At 39.4% G+C, this 23,141-nt stretch overlaps 2 protein-coding genes across 3 annotated transcripts in view; both read left to right on the top strand.

Moving 5' to 3' along the window:
• The window catches only part of LOC117415697 (solute carrier family 25 member 16-like), a 46,142-nt gene extending 35,805 nt beyond the window's left edge, over positions 1-10,337 (top strand). For both annotated transcript variants that reach the window (XM_034026356.3, XM_034026355.3), the window contains exons 8-10: positions 22-184; positions 4,441-4,509; positions 7,474-10,337. In XM_034026356.3, coding sequence (XP_033882247.3) covers positions 22-184; positions 4,441-4,509; positions 7,474-7,630 — 389 coding nt within the window. In that variant the 3' untranslated portion in view covers positions 7,631-10,337. The remainder of the gene's footprint in view (positions 1-21; positions 185-4,440; positions 4,510-7,473) is intronic.
• A 12,429-nt stretch (positions 10,338-22,766) lies between these two features.
• LOC117416027 (polyunsaturated fatty acid 5-lipoxygenase-like) overlaps positions 22,767-23,141 on the top strand; it is a 39,447-nt gene continuing 39,072 nt past the window's right edge. The window contains exon 1 of the mRNA XM_034027043.3: positions 22,767-22,942. Within this exon, the coding sequence (XP_033882934.1) occupies positions 22,793-22,942 (150 nt within the window). The 5' untranslated portion in view covers positions 22,767-22,792. The remainder of the gene's footprint in view (positions 22,943-23,141) is intronic.

Below are 23,141 nucleotides of genomic sequence, written 5' to 3'. Positions count from 1 at the left end.
CTTGTGGTAATTCTGTTACAGGGTTTTCATTTTTCACCTTCGGGACATTAAAAAGCCTTGGACTTGCCCATGCACCCACCCTCCTTGGAAGACCTTCCTCCGATAACCCTGAAGTCTTAGTGTTGAAAACTCATGTCAACCTGCTTTGTGGTGGAATAGCAGGAGCAATAGCACAGACGATATCGTAAGTTTCACATTTATACTCACTAGTTTTGTGTTAATTACGTGCAGGCTGTAGAAATATGCAAAGAGCTTTCACATTGTGCATGCAGGAGTATGGAGACTTACTGCAGTGTAATTATTTATTACAAGATTTACAGGGTTCATTTTTAAGGCTATTGTTTAGCGCTAAAAAGTCCTGAACACAATTGATTTTAGACGCTCAGTGTTATTAACACTAGAACCGCCGGGTTTATGCTACTACCTAGTTAGCTAACATCATACAAAACATTGTATTTAAATGAAAAAATGAACATAAAAGGCTTTATTTTTGAACTATATAATGTGTGATGTAAAAAAATGAAAACATAAACATTTTAAAAGATTTTGTGTAAACAGGTGTAAACTACTATATGTACATACAAAATTGTAAAAACTAAGTCATTATTTACAAAAATAACATAAGGCTTTTTTCACATTAGTCTACTGCATAGCACGACTTCAAAAAATGAAAAACTATAATAAAACTAGATGGTAACTTTACAAGTAAAGTTGTGGGGCTTGCTTTATTGGGAAAGTGGTCAAAGTAGTTGATTTGTGTCAAAAGTCACATTGTTTACTAATTGTCTCATGCTTAGAATGTGCTAGAAGTTGAAATGTCTCAGTTCTATGACAGTTAATTCAACAGTGGGAAGTAGCCTACTGAAAGAAGTTGATGCGGTTACTAAAACAGCTGTACCTCCTGATTGGTAGACGCCATTCCTGTTTTGATTTCATATTTGAATAGCTGAGAAGTAGAGGAAGATTTCATTTGCTCTAAGTAGTTGTCTAACTTGTTAGGAAAGTGGTCAAAATGGCAGTTGTTTATAAAAAGTTAGAGAAAATTCAGTTGGTGCGGTTACTAAAACAGGTGTACCTCTTGATTGGTAAAAGTTATTTCTGTTTTGATTTCAGATATGAATAGCAGAGAAGTAGAGGAAGATTCCATATGCTCTAACTTTTTGTCTTACTTGTTGGGAAAGTGGTCAAAGTAGCTGATTTGTGTCAAAAGTTACATGGTTTGCAGTAAATAGAATGTTGGAAGTTTGGACAAAAAAGGACAAAAAGCTTAATAGTTCAAAAAGTATACAATATATCAAATAGTTGTATACAAGCACACTATTCCAGACCGGTTTACACGTTTTAAAGTTTGAACGGCGTTTCTAGCTTAAACATAAAATAGAAAATAACTCCCATTAAAATAAGTTCCCATTGTGAAACAGCAATGCATTCAGGGAAACATACTTCAAAGTAGCCCCCATATCCGCACAATCCACACAGATGTAACGCTTATCAAGTTGTCATGTACATGTACCACATACTGCTCTTTCACACTGGGCACAGATATCAGAAGTTTTATTTTTTATTGCATTTAGTTACCTGGCAATGTTTTCTGCGTGTGTCACTTGATGGCTGCGGACTGTATCCAGGTTGAGCTGCGTTTCCCTGTCGCTTTGCAGTGTTCTGATCAAAATTTTTCTGCCAAAGCTCAGTGGATAGGATCATAAGAGATCTCTACTACTGATATTTTCCTGTTGCATTGTACAAAACTAAGGAATTGATGGCTGCCATGTCCAGTACATTGTAAAATACAGCAACTGTGATTGCTTTCACTGAGTACCATGTTTTGCGCAGATGTTGGAAACGCTCTTCTTCCTTATTTACTGTTGCAACCAGGCTGTTTTTTTTTTTCTTCAACTGTTTTGCTAATTACAGTGAAATAAATAATAATAAAAAAAATATTGGTAACATTCATCTCTTTTCCTAAGCACAGTTACATCAGCCTAACACATTGTCACCCATCTTTGCACAGGTAGGGGTAGGGTCCGCTGCCAGCCAAAACTTGATCCCAAGTTTGACAGGTTTGTTTGTCCAGCGACACCGTGCTTTTGTCGAGAACAGCTGCTTGTCCATGTAATGTTTTATGTTTAGCTTGAAACAGGCAATGCTGTTTTCAATGAAGTCATTCCAAATTTCTGAGTTGCTCTCAAATCAAAACGCAAAAATATAAAGATTTCTCGAAAAATTCTTGAAAAATTAATATTATAAGACAGCAGATATATGCTCACGTAGACAGCCAGATGGCATTTCTCCAAGGAATTGATAGGATTACAGTAGATATTTGGATAACACATATCTAGACGTCAAGAGCAATATTCTATTCAAATACATACTGCTGTAAACTCAGCGTAGGTAGAGGTAACAAATTGGCTTGTAAACATATAAAAAATAGCGTGTTGGAGGTTATACTAACAAAAGCATGCATTGTAACAAGCCGTCAAAATGACTACTTTTGGCGGTTCTAGGTAGAAGTGCTTATAACTTTTTATTTTTTGCGATTCTGACTTTCAAACGCTGTCAGTATATTTAATACATGTATGTAGGAAAAGTCAAGAACAGACAATGGCGGATCATTAACACAAGCAGAGTAATTTAAATTTTAAAAGTGAAAACCGTCAAAATGACTACCGTGGCGGTTCTAGTGTTAATGATCTGTGCTAGTACCAGTATTAATGTTTGTCTGCCAGGTTATGAGATAACAGAAGAGCCTGGCGCTAAGATCAAGAGTAATGGGATTCAAAATATTCCCTGTAAAAAATAAATAAATAAAACTCTTCTCCTGGTAAAGGCATGGCAGCATGGTGTGCAGGGCGAGTTGTGTAGTCAGGGGGTGCAGGTTTGCCTTTTAGCTGTGTGGAGTCGCAGGTTTTCGTTGGGGATTCTGGAGGGAGCATCCTATTGGCTGTGGCGCTCCTGCGGGTTATGGAGGCAAAACCAGCAGGACTGCAGGGTTCTCCCCAGGCCGTTTCAGCCAGGCGGGCGAAGTGGCTGTCGCCGTCCGGCTGAAAAAACCTGGTCCGCCCGTCTTGCAGATGCTACTGTGCCTTTAACAATAAGGATTGATTGGGCTTTTAGCAGACTAGATCACTTGCTCTTTGCTGGGTAAAAAAAAAAATCTTGGATCCACATGACAGCTGTGTTACATCTTGACACAACATTTAACCAATCAGAGAATTAAAGGGGTGGGTTTTTTTATGTTAAGCACTTCGAGAGGTAAAACTTATTTTCGGGTATTATCATTAAGTCCATTTGTTGTCGTATTATTGTACTGTAAGGTGATATACATAAGAGCTATACATATGCACCAAAAAAAGCGTATTCCTTTTGTTGTGATATCGTAAAAATATGTACCCAGGTGCTTGTGAGAGATATTGGGGGTTCATGTATAGAGGCTGTACGCCTTTAAGAACAAAGGCATGATGGGATATCAGCTGAACACTTGTCAGCTGATATACAAATGCTTAAGTGCAGAGGTGCTGGATTATTACACTCTGGTTTCATGCAACAGTTATGATGGTGACCAAACGTGTGTGAGTACTGTTATGTAAAAAATATTGTTAAAATGAACAGTTGCATTAAAAAAATGTAGAGTGCCTAAGTAAGCACGGTCATTTACCATAATAAAAAACAGTAATGAATAAGAAAATGTAGAACATAAAAAGAGCAACCAGATATAGTCAACGATTGACAACACATTATTCAAATTCTTTGTCGTATTATATATTTAAGATAAGGCAAGTTTATTTTTCCGTTAAAAGTGCTCCCGGCTATAATGTTCTGCCGCTCGGCTGTACAGAAATCCTGGGGAGAACCCTGCACTGTTTCACCTTATATCACACTACATCGGACCTTGCATGTCATGCGCATGGTGACCGGCAAGTAAACGCCTGCAGGGCTGGCCTTTGTCCTCCAGAGGTCGGTAGTGTGCCGACATATGCTTTATCACATTATTATAAAGTTTTTACAGAACATGCTCTTTTTTTTTTTCTAAGCTCCTTTTTACCTTTTTTTTTTTTCATTTGCATATCGACAGTCTTAAAAGTCCTTTTGTTGTTAAATTAATATATTGAAGTTATTTTTGCATGACACAGGTGAACTGTTTTTTTTTTTTTTTTTTTTTTTCAGGACTGCAGTATAACTCAGTCTTGGTTTCAGTCTGACTGTGGCAGGTATAAGGATCCCATCTGCAGCTCCCACACCCACGCTAGATGCTTCAGACATACATGCCGGAGATTCATTTTCCAAAATAAATCCAAAAATGCCAAGCCTCTCCTGATTAACAGGACTGTTTTGGTGGGCATGCTTTTATTGAAATGTGCGTCATTTATAAAAGATACTTGTGCAGGACCACTGTTGTGTATCATGTTTAAGATTGCTCTTACAAGACCTGTGTTTTAACAGCTATCCACTGGATGTAGCACGACGTCGGATGCAGTTGGGATCAATCCTACCAGATTCTGAGAAATGTCTGTAAGTATTCATTCCAGTTAATGAAGAAAGAAGAAATCCTTTATGTGCATTACAACCTTGAAAAAATAATTTACATTATTACTTAATTAGAGTAACATATGTTGGTTTAAGTGGATTCCATTCTACTATTTATTTAATTATAGATACATTAATGAGATTAACATTTTTAAATTATGGAAGTTATTTTTTTCAGTGGTTCAGAACTGGAGAATTAAAGGAATCTTAACATTAACAGCTGGAATAATACAGGGACATCAGGCCAATACAAATAATCAGATTTTGTACATTCCTACTGATAAAAACAGGGTGAGCTGAGTATAATGGGTCAATTGCAACGAACATAAAGCTGCGGATGATCCTGTAGTTAGTACATCAGGACTAGACAAAACTAGTGTGCTAGTTATTACTAATTGCAACGAACCTAGAACTACCAGATTGTCCCAGTGATGTTGTCTGGGTTGGTGCTGGCCTTTGGGGACAGCTCTGGATCGTGTTAGCAGTCTAAACAATAACAAACAGTATTTTCAGACAAGACAAAACCAACAAAACACTCACAATACATTTCATAATACTGGTCCTTCCGGGTCGTTCCGTAATCATAACTGAAGGAACAGATTATGTCGCTTTGTCCCCTACTTATACCCCATGACCCCTTGGTAAACGATTGCTCCTCCAATCTGCAGCTGCCACATCATTTCCCGTCCAGTTCGATGAGTTAATGCACCGAATCTCCGCCCCCTTTCTAAATGACGACTTCCTTTTAACCCTGGGAATAAAGTGTCAGGGCAATAGTCCAGGGTACTGTGTTCCCGTTATTTAGTGCCCTCACAGGTCAGGAGGGAGATTTACAACCAAGAAACATTGTCTTTCGATCACAGTATCTAACATTTAGCAGAGCTTTCACATTTTAATAAGGCAGTAAATATAAAATAAAACATGATAATGAAATGCTGCTATGTACTGTAGGCCTACAGTGCTTTGTGATACTGTTGTATAAAACGCGCTATATAAATAAATGCAATGAATAAATTCAATAAATAATTAGTGACTCCGGCTCGCTCAATTATGGAGGTGGCTATTGTCTTTAACCTACGTGTCAATTGGATATTAAGCTGTCTCCTGTATAAAAGTGTGCCTCATTGTTACCATCTACATCAATTCGATTTGTGCAAAGACGTTAAGCTATTACGGTTAAGGCGGCAGTCAGAAGACTGATAGAGTTGCTGGAACCATGGTTGCAAACCAGAGGAAGAGGAGGCATCCTATTGACCCAGCAGTTCAGGTTTTAATAAGTACGGTTTTATGCCACGGGATCCTACTTTCATATTGGGGGGGGATCTGATTAACATCCACGAAAGCACAGTTTGTCGTGTTGTTCACAGGATCTCTAAGCTGATAGCGGCACTTCATGAAAGCTACGCTGTCATGCCCAATGAAGAATAGCAACAAGATATTTGCACCGTGTTTTATTCTACAGCTGGAATACCTGGAGTTATTGGGGCTATAGACTGCACACATATCCGTATTTGATTTCATAGGCAATATAAGGATCCAAGCTTCATCAACAGGCATAGCTACACATCAGTCAATTGCCAGATGGTGTGTGACCATCATCTTCGAATATGTAACGTGGTTGCACGATGGGCATGCAGCACATATGATGAGCGGATTTTCGAGAACAGCTATCACTATCAATAGCTCATTCTATTGATGCAAGCAAATTGGGTATTATTGATATAATAAGGCTGTGTGTCTGGGGCAAAGGATGGTCAGGCGCTCCGCTCAATCGCTGTTGGCATTGCTTTGCAACAGCATTTCTGGTCTCCAGTTTCAGCCTTTTCCACAAATTTCTAAAATGTGATATTGTTCCTGGACGCCTTTCAAGAAACACAGCATTAAATCTGGTTGCAATTTCAGTCCAGACATTTGAGCGTTGCAGAATCGCTGTGGCGTGTTTTCTACCATCTTCTACTTTTTTATATATATATATATATAATTGTTTATGCACTCAACGAAAAATAAAGTTTCTGCTCTGTCGAGTAATTCTGAGCATGACCGCCAGCTGTGATTTCTTTGGTATGGATACAATAAATATACCACCTTTATATACTTGGATGACTACATTTGCATATGTAATTCAATTGACAGCTTTGATAGTTGCTCTGATTAACGATCTTTGTTAATAAAATTATGCGAACAAATACGTTTTGTATATACTACACAAAACTTCTAGGTAAATTGAAAATGTTATCCCAGAATATGAATCATTCTGTTTGTACGCAAATGCACTTGGGGTTTGGAAATACTCTTGTTCCTCTCCTGTGTACTAAACCTGAGGATCAGCTGATCCCCAACTCCTTTGTTTGTTGCAATTGGAACTAACTTAATCCGCAGCTGGGGATGATCCCCAGGAAAGTACCGTAACAGCTAGTCCGCAACTTAGTATGCTTGACGCTTGACGCGTACTAACTGAATGGTCGTTGCAATTGACCCAATGTCAGCTGGCCACGTTCCGCAGCTAAGAAAAAATGTAGATCTAGCAGAGCAACGAAACTGGGCAAGCTGAGGCAAACGAAAGGAACAATACTAGAAGAAAGGCCTCTTATTGTATGAACTACAGAATGTAGCATTTGACTAGTACACACACCTTCTCACAGATTTTAATCCAAATGGGTTAAAGATGTTTTGTTTTTTTGTTACAGCTGCTTTAAAAAATAACTATTACCCTGAAAAGTAAAATGCATAAGACAAAATGACTTGCGTAAAAAAACAAAATGTCATTCAATTGCACTGCAGTAGTGGACTAATGGGCAACTATGATGGTACGAAACATAGGTAGAATTGTACGACGGTGAAAACAGTTGTACGAGAAATGAAATTAACGATTTACAGTCTGGTATTGTAACTTTTGGACAGGGAGCGACAGATTTATTAACAACTGCCGTTCCCCTTCTCTTTTGACAGCACATTGTCCAACACCCTGAAACATGTGTACACTGCATATGGAGTGAAGAAAGGGCTGTACCGTGGCCTTTCCCTGAACTACATCCGCTGTATACCCTCCCAGGCTGTTGCTTTTACCACATATGAGTTTATGAAACAGACCTTACACCTCAACTGAGGACACATTCTGTGATATACCCAGCACAAAATGTGTGTTCTTTAATAAGTTAGTAAAATATCTATGCCAACAAAATCAACTGTTTAACAAACATATAGAAAGTTGTACAACAATTGCTAATGATCAGTGATAAGGCTACCACCAGCTGGTAAAAAGAAAACTAATTTACAGGCTTAAGTCGTGGTTTAAAAAGCCTGTTTAATGTCCTCTCGCAGATAACTTTTTGAAATCAATCTATTTTTCTATTATTTGTGGTTTTAAGGAAGGAAATAGACGTTTGAGTATTCAAATAAATCTAATGAAAAAAGTGAATGTTCTTTTTTTAATCAACTGGGGAAAAAAAGTGTTTTTGAGTAGAGGCTATAAAACTGAACCCTGTACCCGACTAAATTTCAAACTCACTTTCTATAATAGAAAGCATTTTGTTTATTTATGACGTTAACACTTTTACCAGTATATTACCAATAGCAAGGAAGCTTACTTCACAAAAAGCTTTTTTTTAATGTTATCTATATACTAGATGAATGCATTTCAAGCAATTGTTTGAATATTTATCTCAGCACTTTTTTTTGCTTGTAGTCAGCACTTACCTGTGCATAAAAAAAAAAAAAAAAACATTAATTGCCACACCTAAAGATATGATGAACCATACAGTTTTTTCTTTATTATTTAAGAAAGCTGTTCCACCTTCTGCTGCCAAAAAGTAGCAGAAGCATTCCTATTTGACATAGTGGTAAGTAGCTTTCAAGGCGGAGGAAGCTTGTGCCCTTACAGCTGAAACTAGCTGTAAGGGCCTAAATAAACTAGAATGGCCTGAAAAGTGTAAAATACAACTACTGACTGAATACCAGTGCAAGTGTTCTCTTTGTTTGTTTGTGACTTGGCTTGTTTACAGATTATTCTTTTTTTTAATCACCACAGGCATCTCTGTAAATCCTCTTCTTCAGCAGCTCAGATCTGATCTCATGTTTTGAAAACACTGGCAAAATGTATCCAGCACCCGTATTGTAGGTCTGTGACTCTGGTTAGAGACCAAAAGCTTTCCGTGATTCTCAAGGTCAGGTTTGATTGTGTGTCGTGCAATTAAGTAGTATTTTTATAAAGCTGCTGCTGCACAGTCTATGGCTGTCACGCTGTCATTTTTTATGCACACTTTAGAAATACTGGATCTGTTTTATTGATTCAAGCAGAGGTGGGAGTTATCATCTTCCTTTTACTTTACATAGTGTAAGTCCCACTGATGTTTTCCTGCAGGAGTGATTGATTGACTCCCTTGTCACGAAATACAATAAAATACAGTGGAATGATGTGTGCAAAAGAGCACGTTTCTATATTTAAGGCTGGTGGTATTAAGATCAACAGCTTTAGGATCATTGAACTAGACTTCATTGTCTTTTGTATTTGATACACAGCTGTATTCAATGGTTCTCACTCTAGTTAATTTTAATGTACTGGTGCATTGTTTTAACCTTTCTTTCACAGCCACTGGGGATGCACTGCTTTTCACAAATACACCAATGTGTCATTTTAGTTTTGCATCCATGTTAAAACCAAAGTAGTGAATAAGGAAGTAGAGAAAAGCTAATTTACTTAAAAATGTATAATTATGTATATTTGTGTATATATAATCTTTATTTGTGTATATATAATCTTTATTTGTTATCTTTAAAGCTCAATATATACATATGCGCACACTCGCTGAACCTAGTGTAAATAGAATAGTGTAAACTCCTTTTACATGTCTAAAATCAATGTGTAAAAATTATATTAAAACAAACAAAATGGTAGAACATTAAAATGATAGCATGGACACTTCACACTTTTCATTTATTAACTGACCTATTCCTTTCCCAGTCTCTTTGTTGCTGGCCGCATGGGGGCAATGTTTCAGCCTTCAAATAATATATTCCCATGTTGGTTTGTAATGGAGACGTATCCAGGTGTTTAAAACCTTATACAGTTGTTCTGGAGTTTGTGATTCTTCTGATCAGGTTCTTAACAATAGAGAACAGGCTGTTTTTTTTAAAACTTGTTTTCTTACTACACTTATTACATGGTTACCTTATATTCAGAATAATGGGGTCTATATTCTTTCACAAGAAACACCTGAAAGTCATTTCTGCTGCACAAAATCTTTGTTTTTTTTTATTGTTTCTGAATAGTTGCATTTAATATCAAATGTTTTCCATTCAACATTTATCATGCTTCATTTTCAATTCTGAAAGCATTCAAGAGGAGTTGAACAATTCTATTTTTTGTGAGAAAATGTATTACTAATAAAATTGAAATGCCCTATATATTGTTTAATCTGAATCTACTGTACTTTGTACTTTTTATCTACTCTAAATTGGAGCAGTGATGATGAATTCTATGTCTAAATAGTACTGTGAATGATTTGGTGTGGTAGTGAGGAAAATAACTGTATTAGACATGATAACATTATATTTGTTTAAAATTTGCAATTACAAAGCTATGCCTGGTAATACTATTATATTCTATACATGAGTCCTTCTGATACATTTTCCATGTGTGGTTTCTTGGTGTTGTACGCTTGTCTTTTGCTGTAATACAGGTTGAAGGGACTTCATTTATTTTCTCCTGGTTTGCTTTGTGACCTTTAAATGGAAGCAGTGTCTTTGAAAAAACAGACATTGTTATTTTAAAAACAAAATGTATGTGGTTTGAATAAATGTGTGGGCTTTTCAAATGTGTTGAGTGTTTTAATTATTAAATTTTTTTAAAAAACTTCCAATGGAAATAGTTAAATAAGAAGCATCTTTTTACACTTTTACTTCAGACACTGAGAAAGGGAAAACAAATCCTGGACATCCACGTAAAACCTCTGGCATCCCCCTAACTCAGTGGTTTTCAACCTGTGGTACACACACACCAGTACTGGTACAGACAGGCTTGCAACTGGTACACACTGGCAGGTGTTTTTTTTATGATAATATGATTCCTCAACCACAATACTCCCTCAATTGTAATGTATCTGTTTGTATTACTGAATCACAGAGACATTAGAAATTATGATGAGGGGCATTTGTTGTGAACTTCTGAGGTTACTGGTGGGGAACCAAAGCTGCTACTCTATTGTTGATTCCAGTTGTAATGGGGCAGGTCACTGTTTTATGTTGCACATAGTAACTGGTACAACTGGTGGTCCCTGCTGGAAACACTGGTACTTGAGATGAAAAGGTTGAAAAGCACTGCCATAACTGATGGTAGCTAGGACTATACGTGGCTGTGCACAATCAGAGAAGTAACCCCTGAGACAATCTATCTGCTCACCTGAGATGAGATGACCTGCTCACTAGCCTGCCCTGTGCACCTGATTGATTGAAGATACTGAGAAACACTTCCACTCAAAACATTTGTCATATCATATAATTTGTTATATTACAAGAATCGCAGAGGAAGAAAAATATATAACTGGAAAATATAGTAAAATAATTATAGTTCAGAGCGGGGTATAAATCGTACGTGAGCATTTCAGAGACAAAATGAACGAGTTCTATGCATTTGCTAACAAAAGACTTCCAAACTGTTCTTCAGAGAATTGTTTACTGCCTTTAAGTGCAATACAGAAACCAGAACCAGAGGACACAGTTGGAAATGAAATGGAGATAAACTTAGGACTGCGGGAAGGAGACACTTCTTCACACAGAGATTGGTGAGGGTATAACATGGGCTACTTAGTCATGTTGCTGAGGCAAAAAACACTTGGCAGAAACTTGACAAAGTTCTGAGATCAGTCAGCTACTTGGAACCGGACAAGCTTAGATGGGCCGAATGGCCTCTCCTTTATAAATGTTCTTATGTTCTTATATTGTGTACCACTATCAAAGATTTTTAAAACTGTTGTTTTTTAATTTAATTTTTATTTATTTTGCATGAACCAGCCACCGATCCATCGTAATAAATAAAAGGCACTAGTCAGATGCACAGTGCCATCTACAAACTTTGACATACCTGGAGATGTGTTTAGCTAATTAAATATGTCTGCTCAGTATATCATTTACAATAACTCGTTATAGCATCTACAATGTAACTATGAGAGGTGAAAGTAACAAAAAGTAAATAATGTAATGCAAACTCATCTATTAATAAAAAATTAATATATTAACAACAAAACAGCATACCTTAAATCGAAATTCAATTTACTCAAGGACAAAAAACAGCATACCTTAAATTGAAATTCAACTTTATTTGAGCTGTGTACAAAAAAACAGCTTCCCTTAAATGAAAATTAAATTTACGCAAGAGGGCGCAAGATCTTCATTTGAGCTGTGTACTTTTGCTCCACGGTTTATTTAAATAAATTTTACTTGAACTGTGCAAGCACAAAGTGTCAATCATTCCCCATCAGCCTTGCCTACTTTCATCGAGGAAATCGGGGCTTGCTCTTGCTGGCTGCCGACACATTCAGCCAATCACAGCTAATTTTAGTTGGAACCCAAAACTGGCACTCAACAGATGAGTTTTGGATAGCTCCGTGAAGTTTGCCCCCCTACAAACAGCACAAACGTTGAGTCATATATCATTCATTTGTGCTGGTTTATGCCGTTGAAACAAACGTTTGTGCAGCTATGTTTTTTAAGATATTGTAGCGATCTCGGTTAACGCAGGCAGATGCATCACACAGGGCAAGGCAATCCACACACAGGCAGAGGGCCGGCGCGAACCCGGGACCTCTTGCACTGTAGCATAGCGCCGATACCGCTGTACAAAACAGCCGGCTTCTTTGCAAGGAGCATATATCGGGCTTATGTCTTCGTGTGTGATTACGTCACCTACCAGCCCTGCTGCTGCCTTCCCCCGTGCACGCTACACTCTCCCCTGCCAGCCTCAAGTCCGCCTCGGACTTGCTCACCAGGGGCAGAGTGCACCAAGCAGACGCAAATGTTACAACGGCATAAGTGATGGGTGCAAATTTTTTGCAGAGTGCACCAAGCAGACGTAAGACTTATTCAGGTCGTAAAGGGGTCGTAACTGTACGCCTGCTAGCGGGTAGGTGTAAGACTGGCGTATTCAGGCAAATAACATGCAGAAAGTTACATTTAAAAGCAAATCAGCTTTGAATATTGTAAAATAACATTTAGTTTAGCAAAAGCCAAAGGTGGGTGGAATAGTACATTGATTTGATGATTTACAGTACCATCCCTGGCGGCACCACCCCCTGGGAACTCCCGTCACGGTTGCCAATAACATTGCCTGGATTCAAACTCGCAATCTCTGGGCTATAGGGTGCATCCTGCACTCCACGCGGAGCGCCTTTACTGGATGCGCCACTCGGGAGCCCACATATCAACAATTCTGTTTTTGATATCCACAATTCTATATTCAATATCAACAATTCTGTTTTCGAGAGATCATGTGACCCTATCACTGGGGTGGCTGCTTGCTGTTAGAGCTCCTGCTACCACTTTGCGATTTTCATTTATAATCGGACAATGTACACTCCTTATATTATTTTTTGGTTATTTTCTATATAAAAATGATCTAATTACCATTTTTAAATGGCTACTTCACGCAGGGGACCCGTAGCTTCCCCTCAATCCACACCGGAGGGAAAGCGTATGAAGAGGCCACTGGGCCCCAATGGTTGGGATATCCACTTGGCAGAGGCTGCACGCACTTTCCGTGGATCAGTTCAGGAAGCAAGTGACACGGCTTTGCAGCCTGTGATTCAAAACGTAACTGAAACTGCTACTGTCCTCAGCGCTCTTAAACAGGAGGTTGCTGACATTGCTTCCTCTATGAAACAGCTAACTGCGAGAGGATATATTTCTTATATGCATATGAAATATGCATATAAGAAAAACAGTAATCCAGTTATCAAGGGGTAATCAAAATACAGTTCTGCGCTGAAGGCGGCATGCAATTGAAATGTTTAATATTCCTGTTGGTTTATGATTCAGAGAAGACCAAAACATGAAGATCTGAAGTTGTCTGTTAAGACATTTTAAAGACAACTAGAATACGTTTTTTGCCTTCTATTTCGGTAAACCCTTTCTGCAAGGTAAGACTATCATGACTGATTATGTTTGTTCAGATCATTTTTACCTCTTACCGTCTGAGAGGGGTTGCTGTATCTGACTATCTGTGGCTTGTGTAACTGATTGTGAGGTCGGGAGAACGGAATGTGCAATTGTGGCAAAGTGGTTTGCAGTGCGCAGGTGTAGAGGTGATGCAGTGATCAGGAATGATTTGAAACAACACAGTTCATGGTTAAACAACTCTTTATTTGGCTGGGTTGCTTGTTTTGCAACCAGAAGTAATAATACCTGGCTCTACACAACAATGTGTCTCGTGCAGGTAAACCACGGGGTTCAGTCCTGAAATAATAATAGACACTAAACATGACACACAGAAACATAACACGGTCACAAGTCCAGAGTGAGTGCTCTTAGTGAAAGTGGTGATTTACAAGTTTAAACGTGCACAATGGTGAAGTGTAGTTTGGGTTTAATTGCTGACTGTTTAGCTACAGCTCCCGGATATTAGCCTTGTATAAACGACAAACATAACAGTTTAATAGAGAAACAAAACAGCACACAAACCTTCACGGTTTCTTTACAACACAGTACTTCTTCACTGGTCCTTTCGTAACCATAACAAAGGAACAGATTGCTTTGCCACATCCCCTGATATACCCGCAGTCACGCCCCCTTCGGTAGCGAGTGCAATCACGTATCCTCCAATCCATGACTGACACCGCGATGACTTCTGGAATTGTGACTCAGACCCCTTTCTGGATGGCCGACTTCCGACTGACCCTGGAATGAACTGCCAAACCATCCAGTTCCTGTTATACAGTGCCCTCACAGGTCAGGAGGGAGATTGTTGACTAGGATTCATTCGCTCTCTGTCACAGTAATGTAAATATTATTCTCCATAACTTTACTCCAGCAAGGAACCTTACAACTTCCCCTTTATAATGATGTAGCCAGGAGCCATAGCTAACAGCTTGTGCAATGAGTGTTCCTTGAGTGGGGACCATGATAAGCTCACATGGTATGGCCGCGTAGTGTGCAGTCATTTTGCAGACAGATATTTGTGCTGTGAAGGAAAATACTGTGCATTACCTCATCGCGTGACCTTGGTCAAATGGTTATGATGGCATGGACTGATGATCACAATCAGCATGTGGATTAGCCTGGCCAGCATCATGGACAGCATCAAGAACATGGTCTGCATGAGTTGAAGCACAGGTCACCGGGCTTGACAGAGGCATTGGGTGAACAACATTCCACTATTCTGGGTCTAGAACTGCACGTGCAGTACCAGGATATTAGTGGCACAATCATATGAGTATGTTTCATATGCAACAGACCATAGCTGACTTTGTGCCACAGGGGTTCATACTTGGAAAATCTGGCAAGCTACATTATCATCATGCATTGACACCCATGGTATCTGTTTAGTGAGGAGATGATCTCTTTCTATTCCAAATAGCGGATCCTCCTAGCAAGAACACCATCACCGGCAGAAACGGTTTCCAAAGGGGGCTGGAAATCCTGATAGCCTAGTAACCCAGATAGGACATGTAACATCCTCTCGACTATAAACTGGAGACATCTTTGAGATGCCTACACCAACACAAGAGAACAATGTGAGCAAGGATGCCTAGTTTTCTGACCCCTTCGTCCACAGCACACATCCTTGAGCTCCTGAGTGGTTTGTATTTTTTTTAAGCTGTGTTTGCGGTTCCACCTAAATTCTTTGGCCATATCTGTCCTTATGCATGTCAGCTCTTGTGGGACACATTCCAGATAGTTCCTGACACAGCATATCCTGATGTCTTTATTGAAACTTAACGTTCTTTGTTGGATGCAATTCCTTTTGACACTAATATGGAAGTCAATACATTTAAACTACCCCCTGCAGTGCAGAGGGAGGAGGGTTATTTTAGACTTTCCTTTAGTTATGACTAAACATCCTTTCTGGTAGGCAACTTGTCTGTGTTTCCTGTTCTCTTCTTGGCCAGGGTAGTGATGTAATATGTATAGAATCAGCACCAAGATGATCACCCTGACTGAAAAATAAGTTTTGAAGTCCTGCTGTTAAAGAGAATTTTTTTTAATATTGTGCAGCCCCTAATGTGAGAAAGAAGTCCTGGGATAGCACTGGAACGAGTAGACTGATGCATTATTGTGTTGCAAAGTATCTGAGATGATGGCATTGATTCCTTGTATATCTATTGTGTTTTTATTTTGGCTGGGTTGTAACGTATCACAGTAGTATAGAGAGTTGCTTGTAGATTGCCCCAATAATATTATTGGCACATCATTCTGAACAACAAAGTTGTATTTTTCCATAAATCCATGCCCTTAAATGTTTACCACAGTACATTTGGATGGTGATTTTGCAGTTTTTCCATGGTTTTACTATGCATTTACCATACCCTTGTTTACCATGCTTTTTTAAAAATGCTTTACCATTACTCTCTGGTCTTTACAATGCTTACCCTTGCTTTGCAATGCTTACACTATGCTATATTACACATAGGCATGCTTTTAATATGGTGAACTTTTAAAAGGGTCCATCCATGAATTGTTATACCCTATTCACAGTACCTAACCAATGCATGATAATAACCTCATGATCACATGGTTTCAATCCATGTTTATCACCATTGTTTTGTGTATTAAAAGTAAGGCTTCTTTCTCAATCAGGTTTACCTGGCTAAACAGGTGAAGCAAGGTTTGCCATGTTTTTTAATATGCTTTACACCATACCTCTATGGGCTTTACAATGCCTACCCATGCTTTTGTACACTTTGCTATGCTTTTGCTATGGGAAACTTTTATAAGAGGGGATGCAAAACACAGTGAGTTGGTTTGTTGTATCTAATCACACTTCCTTCTCATTCTGCCTGTTATGGCATTGCTTCATACTTGTTGCAATGCAGTTTGTGTACACATTTTCCTATTCTGTTGCACAATGTCTAATATTATATTTCAGCATCTTTGCCTCTTTATATGCTCTTTTGCATGCAAATGCTACAGAAATTTGCTTCATGTAAAGGCTATGGGCAAAATGAGCTTGTTTTAACAAAATGGGTTCAAAGTAACTAGAATCTCCCATTGTGTCAATGTAGGATAGATAGAAAGTTTAATAGTTTTTTTTTTAATTAGCCTGATATTGTAAATCTGTATTTTACTGTTGTGTTTTCTGACTTTTTTTTATCACAATAAATAGCTAATTACTCACCTGCATGTTTGCTTTAAAAATGTATTCAAAATGTAAATATCTAAAAGCCGTTACAGTTTTAATGTGTATAATGATTATATAATTACTTTATGATTACTATTCACACAACTCATAACACAATTTACAATTACATTTCACCTACTGTACACCCTATTCTAGTCTATATTCTTAAACTCTCCAAAGTGTTCAAATACATGTCACTGTTTTGTGTGATGGATCTAGCCATTCGTTCGCTTAATGGATCTATTCTTGAGAGGGTCACATTTGGGCTGTCTTGATCCTTATGTTTAGTTTCAGGTTCACATAAATACATGAATCTAAACAAATAAAAAACTGGGAGTTTTACACTACAGCTACACCCAAATGTTTTGTATCACCTAGAATTTTAGGATTGAGACATCATCAAAAAAAAAAAATGATACAAAAGTCTACCGGAAGCCATAATAGTAGTACAGTATTTCATAAACTGAAACTACTCCAATTTTCTAGATTTAGAGCATATTCTCGTCAAATTTACATCCCTGATAAGACTTTTGACAAATGAACTGCCTGATAATAAAAGGACTGGTCCTTCTATTTGATTCTTAATGAAAATCACGTAACACAAGTGTGAGGGCAATTTTGCATGGGTCTTCAATTCCACAGTTTAAATGATGCATTCTTCTTGATTAGATGAACATTGTGTCATTAATGTTTCAGTCGTCACATCCTGTAGCTTCAATGGAGCTCTTAGAGTCATGCATGTAACTATTAGCATGACCATCTGCAACATTTAACCCTGGTGGATGTAGAAACAATTAGATTTCTTAATGGTTTCACAATGATGTACATCAAACATAAATTATACAAAGTGAATCTAAACGAGAAAGAAATGCATTAGTTAAGAAAACAACTTTGGACTTCGTCTCTCTTTAACTAACTACCAGCTCACACTACTCTAGGTTGTATACTGCGCAAGCTCTAATTTATGCATCGATAGTTCCTAATGAGTGGCCGCACCCTGTCAGTTTATTTGTGGTGTAATCACCATATTTTAAAAAAAAGGTCTTGTTCTATACAGAGTGGTTAACATGTTGTTTTTGCAAGAGGCTCACAGCCTGCAGTCTTACGGGAAGGAAATGAAAAGGGAAGACTGGATTTCTGCAGCGCCACTGGCCAGGATGAAAATGAGGAAGCTGAAGTTTACTTGATTGTATCTCTTACTCTCAATAGTTTAACGACAGGCTTTGTACTGGTTAAATTTTCAAAAGATATCAACAATCTTGCATGTTAGAATTATTATTATTATTTTTTGTTCTTTATTTGTTCTCGACTTTTGATTTTGGTTAGGAAACTGACTTCTTTTCCTTCTTTTTTCTTTTTTTCAGATTTTACACCAGCATGGATGGTTTTATCGCCGTTATTTTCCCATCAATGCATCATTTTCTAAAAACAGCCAGGCATCGATTTATTGACAGAAATAACATTTCACCAAACATAATAAAAATATGATTGGCACTGTGGATAAAAAAAGACAGCTATGACAGATAACTCCCACTGATGACCCCACCTCCCTCCAGAGCTACCGTCCTGTCTCCCTCCTACCCTTCCTCTCCAAAACCAGCTCTCTGCTTTCCTGTCCAACCACTCTCTGCCTCGACCCTCTCCAATCTGGCTTCTGCTCTGCTCACTCCACTGAAACCGCCCTCCTGTCTGTCACCAACTCACTAAACTCTGCCCGAGCTGCCTCTCTCTCCTCTGTCCTAATTCTCCTCGACCTCTCTGCTGCCTTTGACACTGTCGATCACTCTATTCTACTATCCTCTCTCGCTGACCTGGGAATCTCTGGCACTGCTCTGGCCTGGTTCTCCTCCTACCTCTCCAACCGCACTTACCAGGTAACCTGGCGTGGAGCAACCTCCACATCTTGCCCTCTCTCAACAGGAGTCCCCCAAGGGTCAGTCTTGGGTCCTCTCCTGTTCTCTCTCTACACCCGCTCCCTGGGCCCCCTCATCGCACCCTATGGTTTCTCATACCATTTCTATGCTGATGATGCTCAGATTTTCCTCTCCTTCCCCACCTCTGACTCCACCATCCCCTCCCGTATCTCTACCTGTCTGTCTGCTATTTCCTCCTGGATGCACTCGCATCACCTCAAACTCAACCTCTCTAAATCTGACCTCCTTTTCTTTCCCTCCTCCCCCTCCCCCTCCTCTGATCTCTCTATCTCTGTTCCTCTGGAATCTACCACACTCTCTCCCTCTTCCTCCGCTAAGAACCTCGGAGTCACCCTGGACCTCTGCCTCTCTTATTCCCAGCACATCTCCACTCTGGCACGCACTTGCCGATTCTTCCTGAGCAACATCCGAAGAATCCGACCCTTCCTCACCAACTACGCCACCCAGCTCCTGGTCCAGGCCTTGGTACTCTCCCGCCTAGACTACTGCAACTCCCTCCTGGCTGGCCTCCCTGCGTCCGCCATCTGTCCGCTCCAGCTCATCTAGAACTCCGCTGCTCGCCTGGTGTTCTCTCTGCCTCGCTTCTCCCACGCAACTCCACTGCTCCGCTCACTCCACTGGCTCCCGATCACCACTCACATCCAGTTCAAGACTCTTGTACTAGCCTACAGATGCCTTGACCAGACTGCACCCAGCTACCTCCAGACCCTTATCTCTCCCTACACCCCCACTCAACCTCTCCGCTCCTCCTGCACTAGAAGACTGGCTTTACCTCCTCTACGCTCCCCTGCCTCCAGAGCCCGCTCCTTCTCCACCCTCGCCCCGCAGTGGTGGAATGACCTTCCTACAGATGTCAGAACTGCCCAGTCCCTGACCACCTTCTGGCGCCTCCTCAAGACTCACCTCTTCAGACAGCAGCTGTAGAACTCCTCTTTTTTCCCTCTGGACACTTAAGTTAAATTTGCAGACGACACAAAAATAGGAGGAGTGAAAAACACTGTTGCAGCAGTAAAGGTCATTCAAAATGATCTAGACAGCATTCAGAACTGGGCAGACACATGGCAAATTAAATTTAATAGAGAAAAGTGTAAAGTTTTGCATGCAGGCAATAAAAATGTGCATTATAAATATCATATGGGAGATACTGAAATTGAAGAAGGGAACTATGAAAAAGACCTAGGAGTTTATGTTGACTCAGAAATGTCTTCATCTAGACAATGTCGGGAAGCTATAAAAAAAGGCCAACAAGATGCTCGGATATATTGTGAGAAGTGTTGAATTTAAATCAAGGGAAGTAATGTTAAAACTTTACAATGCATTAGTAAGACCTCACCTAGAATATTGTGTTCAGTTCTGGTCACCTCGTTACAAAAAGGATATTGCTGCTCTAGAAAGAGTGCAAAGAAGAGCAACCAGAATTATCCCGGGTTTAAAAGGCATATCGTATGCAGACAGGCTAAATAATTGAATCTATTCTAGAATCTATTCTTGAACAAAGAAGACTACGCGGCGATCTGATTCAAACATTCAAAATCCTAAAAGGTATAGACAGTGTCGACCCAGGGGACTTCTTTGACCTGAAAAAAGAAACAAGGACCAGGGGTCACAAATGGAGATTAGATAAAGGGGCATTCAGAACAGAAAATAGGAGGCACTTTTTTACACAGAGAATTGTGAGGGTCTGGAACCAACTTCCCAGTAATGTTGTTGAAGCTGAAACCCTGGGATCCTTCAAGAAGCTGCTTGATGAGATTCTGGGATCAATAAGATACTAACAACCAAACGAGCAAGATGGGCTGAATGGCCTCCTCTCGTTTGTAAACTTTCTTATGTTCTTATGTTCTTATCACTCTTCCTTAAATGCGCTTTACTTGCTCTTATCTGCTCCCTATTTTACTGCATTTAATTCTGTACTTTAGAGTACTGTAATCTGTCACAAGTGTTATTTAATCTGTAGTATTTTGTAATTAATTATATCCTGATGTAACTATCACTGACACTGTTATCTGCTCCATTATTGAATCATATTTTGTCATATACCTGTACTTGCTAGAACCACAGTCATTGTGTTTTTATCTTGCTCTTAATTGTATTATTACTTGTACTGTGATTCTTGAAATGTATTTTTGTTTATGACTGTAAGTTGCCCTGGATAAGGGCGCCTGCTAAGAAATAAATAATAATAATAATAATAATAATAATAATAATAATAATAATAATAATAATAATAATAATAATAATAATAATGAAATGACATCAGATTAGGCATAATTTCTCACAAAATACATAAAAATAACTATTTTGGTAATTCGGACCTTGTCATCGTCTTCAGGTGTGCCTGTAGTAATCAATCCATTAATAAACTATTGTACTAAGTGCATGATAATCCACTCAGGCAAGAATTGAACTAGTGGATAAAAAAACCCTGTTCACTGGAGTCTAGATAACAGCATTGTCCATGACAATATATTTTATCTGAGGAGATGTGGAGGGATTGGCACTAAGACATGCAAGCGTTCAGCTTGGTGATTGACTGTACAGTAATCACACCCTATTATACTCATGTAACCTCATTCTTCAAGTACACTAAGTGATCTACCGACAGCTTCTGGAAAGTGAATGAAGTGCGTCCCGGATGATGCCAGGCTATTTTGATGTCATAATGCTATATGATGCCAGGCTATTTTGATGTTATAATGCTTACACTATAACACTGCAACCTGTGCTGTGTTTTACTGCTCAAATGTTTGTGTGAGACAGTCATAGTCATAGTTTAAGAGTTTCGGATTTGCACTTCAAAGAAGGCCACGCTGTATGTTAACGGGGCAATAGTTAACAGGAGTTACACGATAGTTAATACAGTAATTAGCTGTAATTGTCTCAGTTTCCCAGTATAACAATTGGGTTAGGACTAAGGCAAGTGTCAGGATCCCTAATAAAAGTTCACCATTCTAAAAGCATACCAAGTGTTATAAAGCATAGTGAAAGAACGATGAAGTACCCATGAGCATCATAAAGCATAGAGAGGTATTGTAAAGCATATTTTAAAAACATGGCAATAAAGTGCGGTAAATGTACAGAGGAACATTTACCGGGAATAAAAGGAAACAGTATACAAAATACTTACAATATAAGCGTTACCGAAGAGGGGCTGTAAAAACATGTTTGTAGATCATTTCTTTTTATATCTAGTCTTGTTTCGAATCTGAGGCCACTTGATTGGCAGACTCCCATCCTGATCTTAGCAGGGAAGTATATGGACAGTTTACACTTAATGTTGTTCCTTTAAAACCAGACATTGGTCTTGTGCAATAAAGACTAGACACTTGGGGGCTCCCGAGTGGCGCATCCAGTAAAGGCGCTCCTTGCAGGATGTGACCTATAGCCTGGAGATCGCAGGTTCGAATCCAGGCTATGTCACAGCTGACCGTGACCGAGAGTTCCTAGGGGGCGGCGCACAATTGGCTAAGCGCTGCCCGGGTAGGGAGGGCTTAGGTCGGCAGGGGAATCCACGGCTCACCGCGCATCAGCGACCCCTGTGGCCGATAGGGCGCCTGTGGCTCTGCAGCGGAGCCGCCAGATCTGTGTTGTCCTCCGGCACTATAGGTCTGGTGGCATTGCTGTGGATCTGCAGTGCGAAAAATGACGGCTTGGAAGGAGCACGTTTCGGAGGACGCGCGTTTCCCGAGTCGGCGGGGGGGGGGTTGCGAGCGGTGAGCCGGGGATACAGATAATAATTGGGCATGCTAAATTGGGGTGAAAACCGGGGTAAAAATAATTGGAGACTTCCTGCATTATACAGCCTTTTTAAAGAACCACATAGTCTGTACTGTAACCCTTTATCAGGCCATCAAGCACATCTTGCGTGTGTGTGTGTGTTTGCATGTCCTGTGGTTTTGTTACAAAAAGAGACTGAGGACGCGGCTGTTAAGAAAAGAGGAAATTAGACTGTAGAGCAAGAGCCCAAATCCTGAGCAGGCAGTGGTTGAGAGTTCCATTTCATTTCAAGATGCCTAGTTACACAGTAACAGTGGCCACTGGCAGCCAGTGGTTTGCTGGGACAGATGATTATATTTATCTAACTCTAATGGGATCTGAGGGCTGCAGTGAGAGGACCCTCCTGGATAAAGCACTCTACAACGACTTTGAAAGAGGAGCAGTAAGTGTTAACACTCTTTAATGAGTTTTACTAAATTATTGTACTGAAGCGAAGAATGTTTTTAGGTGGGGAGCTACGGTTGTGTTCATTAATTACCTTCAAACCTTTCACCTCTGGAAGCCTGGGGTTCGAATCCTGCTCTTGTTACAGCTAAAACTATGAGAAAAGTCAAATACACCAATGTTTCAGTGAATGGACC

The sequence above is a fragment of the Acipenser ruthenus genome, chromosome 7 (genome assembly GCF_902713425.1).
Source record: "Acipenser ruthenus chromosome 7, fAciRut3.2 maternal haplotype, whole genome shotgun sequence".
Classification (NCBI taxonomy): domain Eukaryota; kingdom Metazoa; phylum Chordata; class Actinopteri; order Acipenseriformes; family Acipenseridae; genus Acipenser; species Acipenser ruthenus.
The sequence above is the reverse complement of the archived record's forward strand: the minus strand, read 5'-3'. Positions and strand labels throughout refer to the sequence as shown.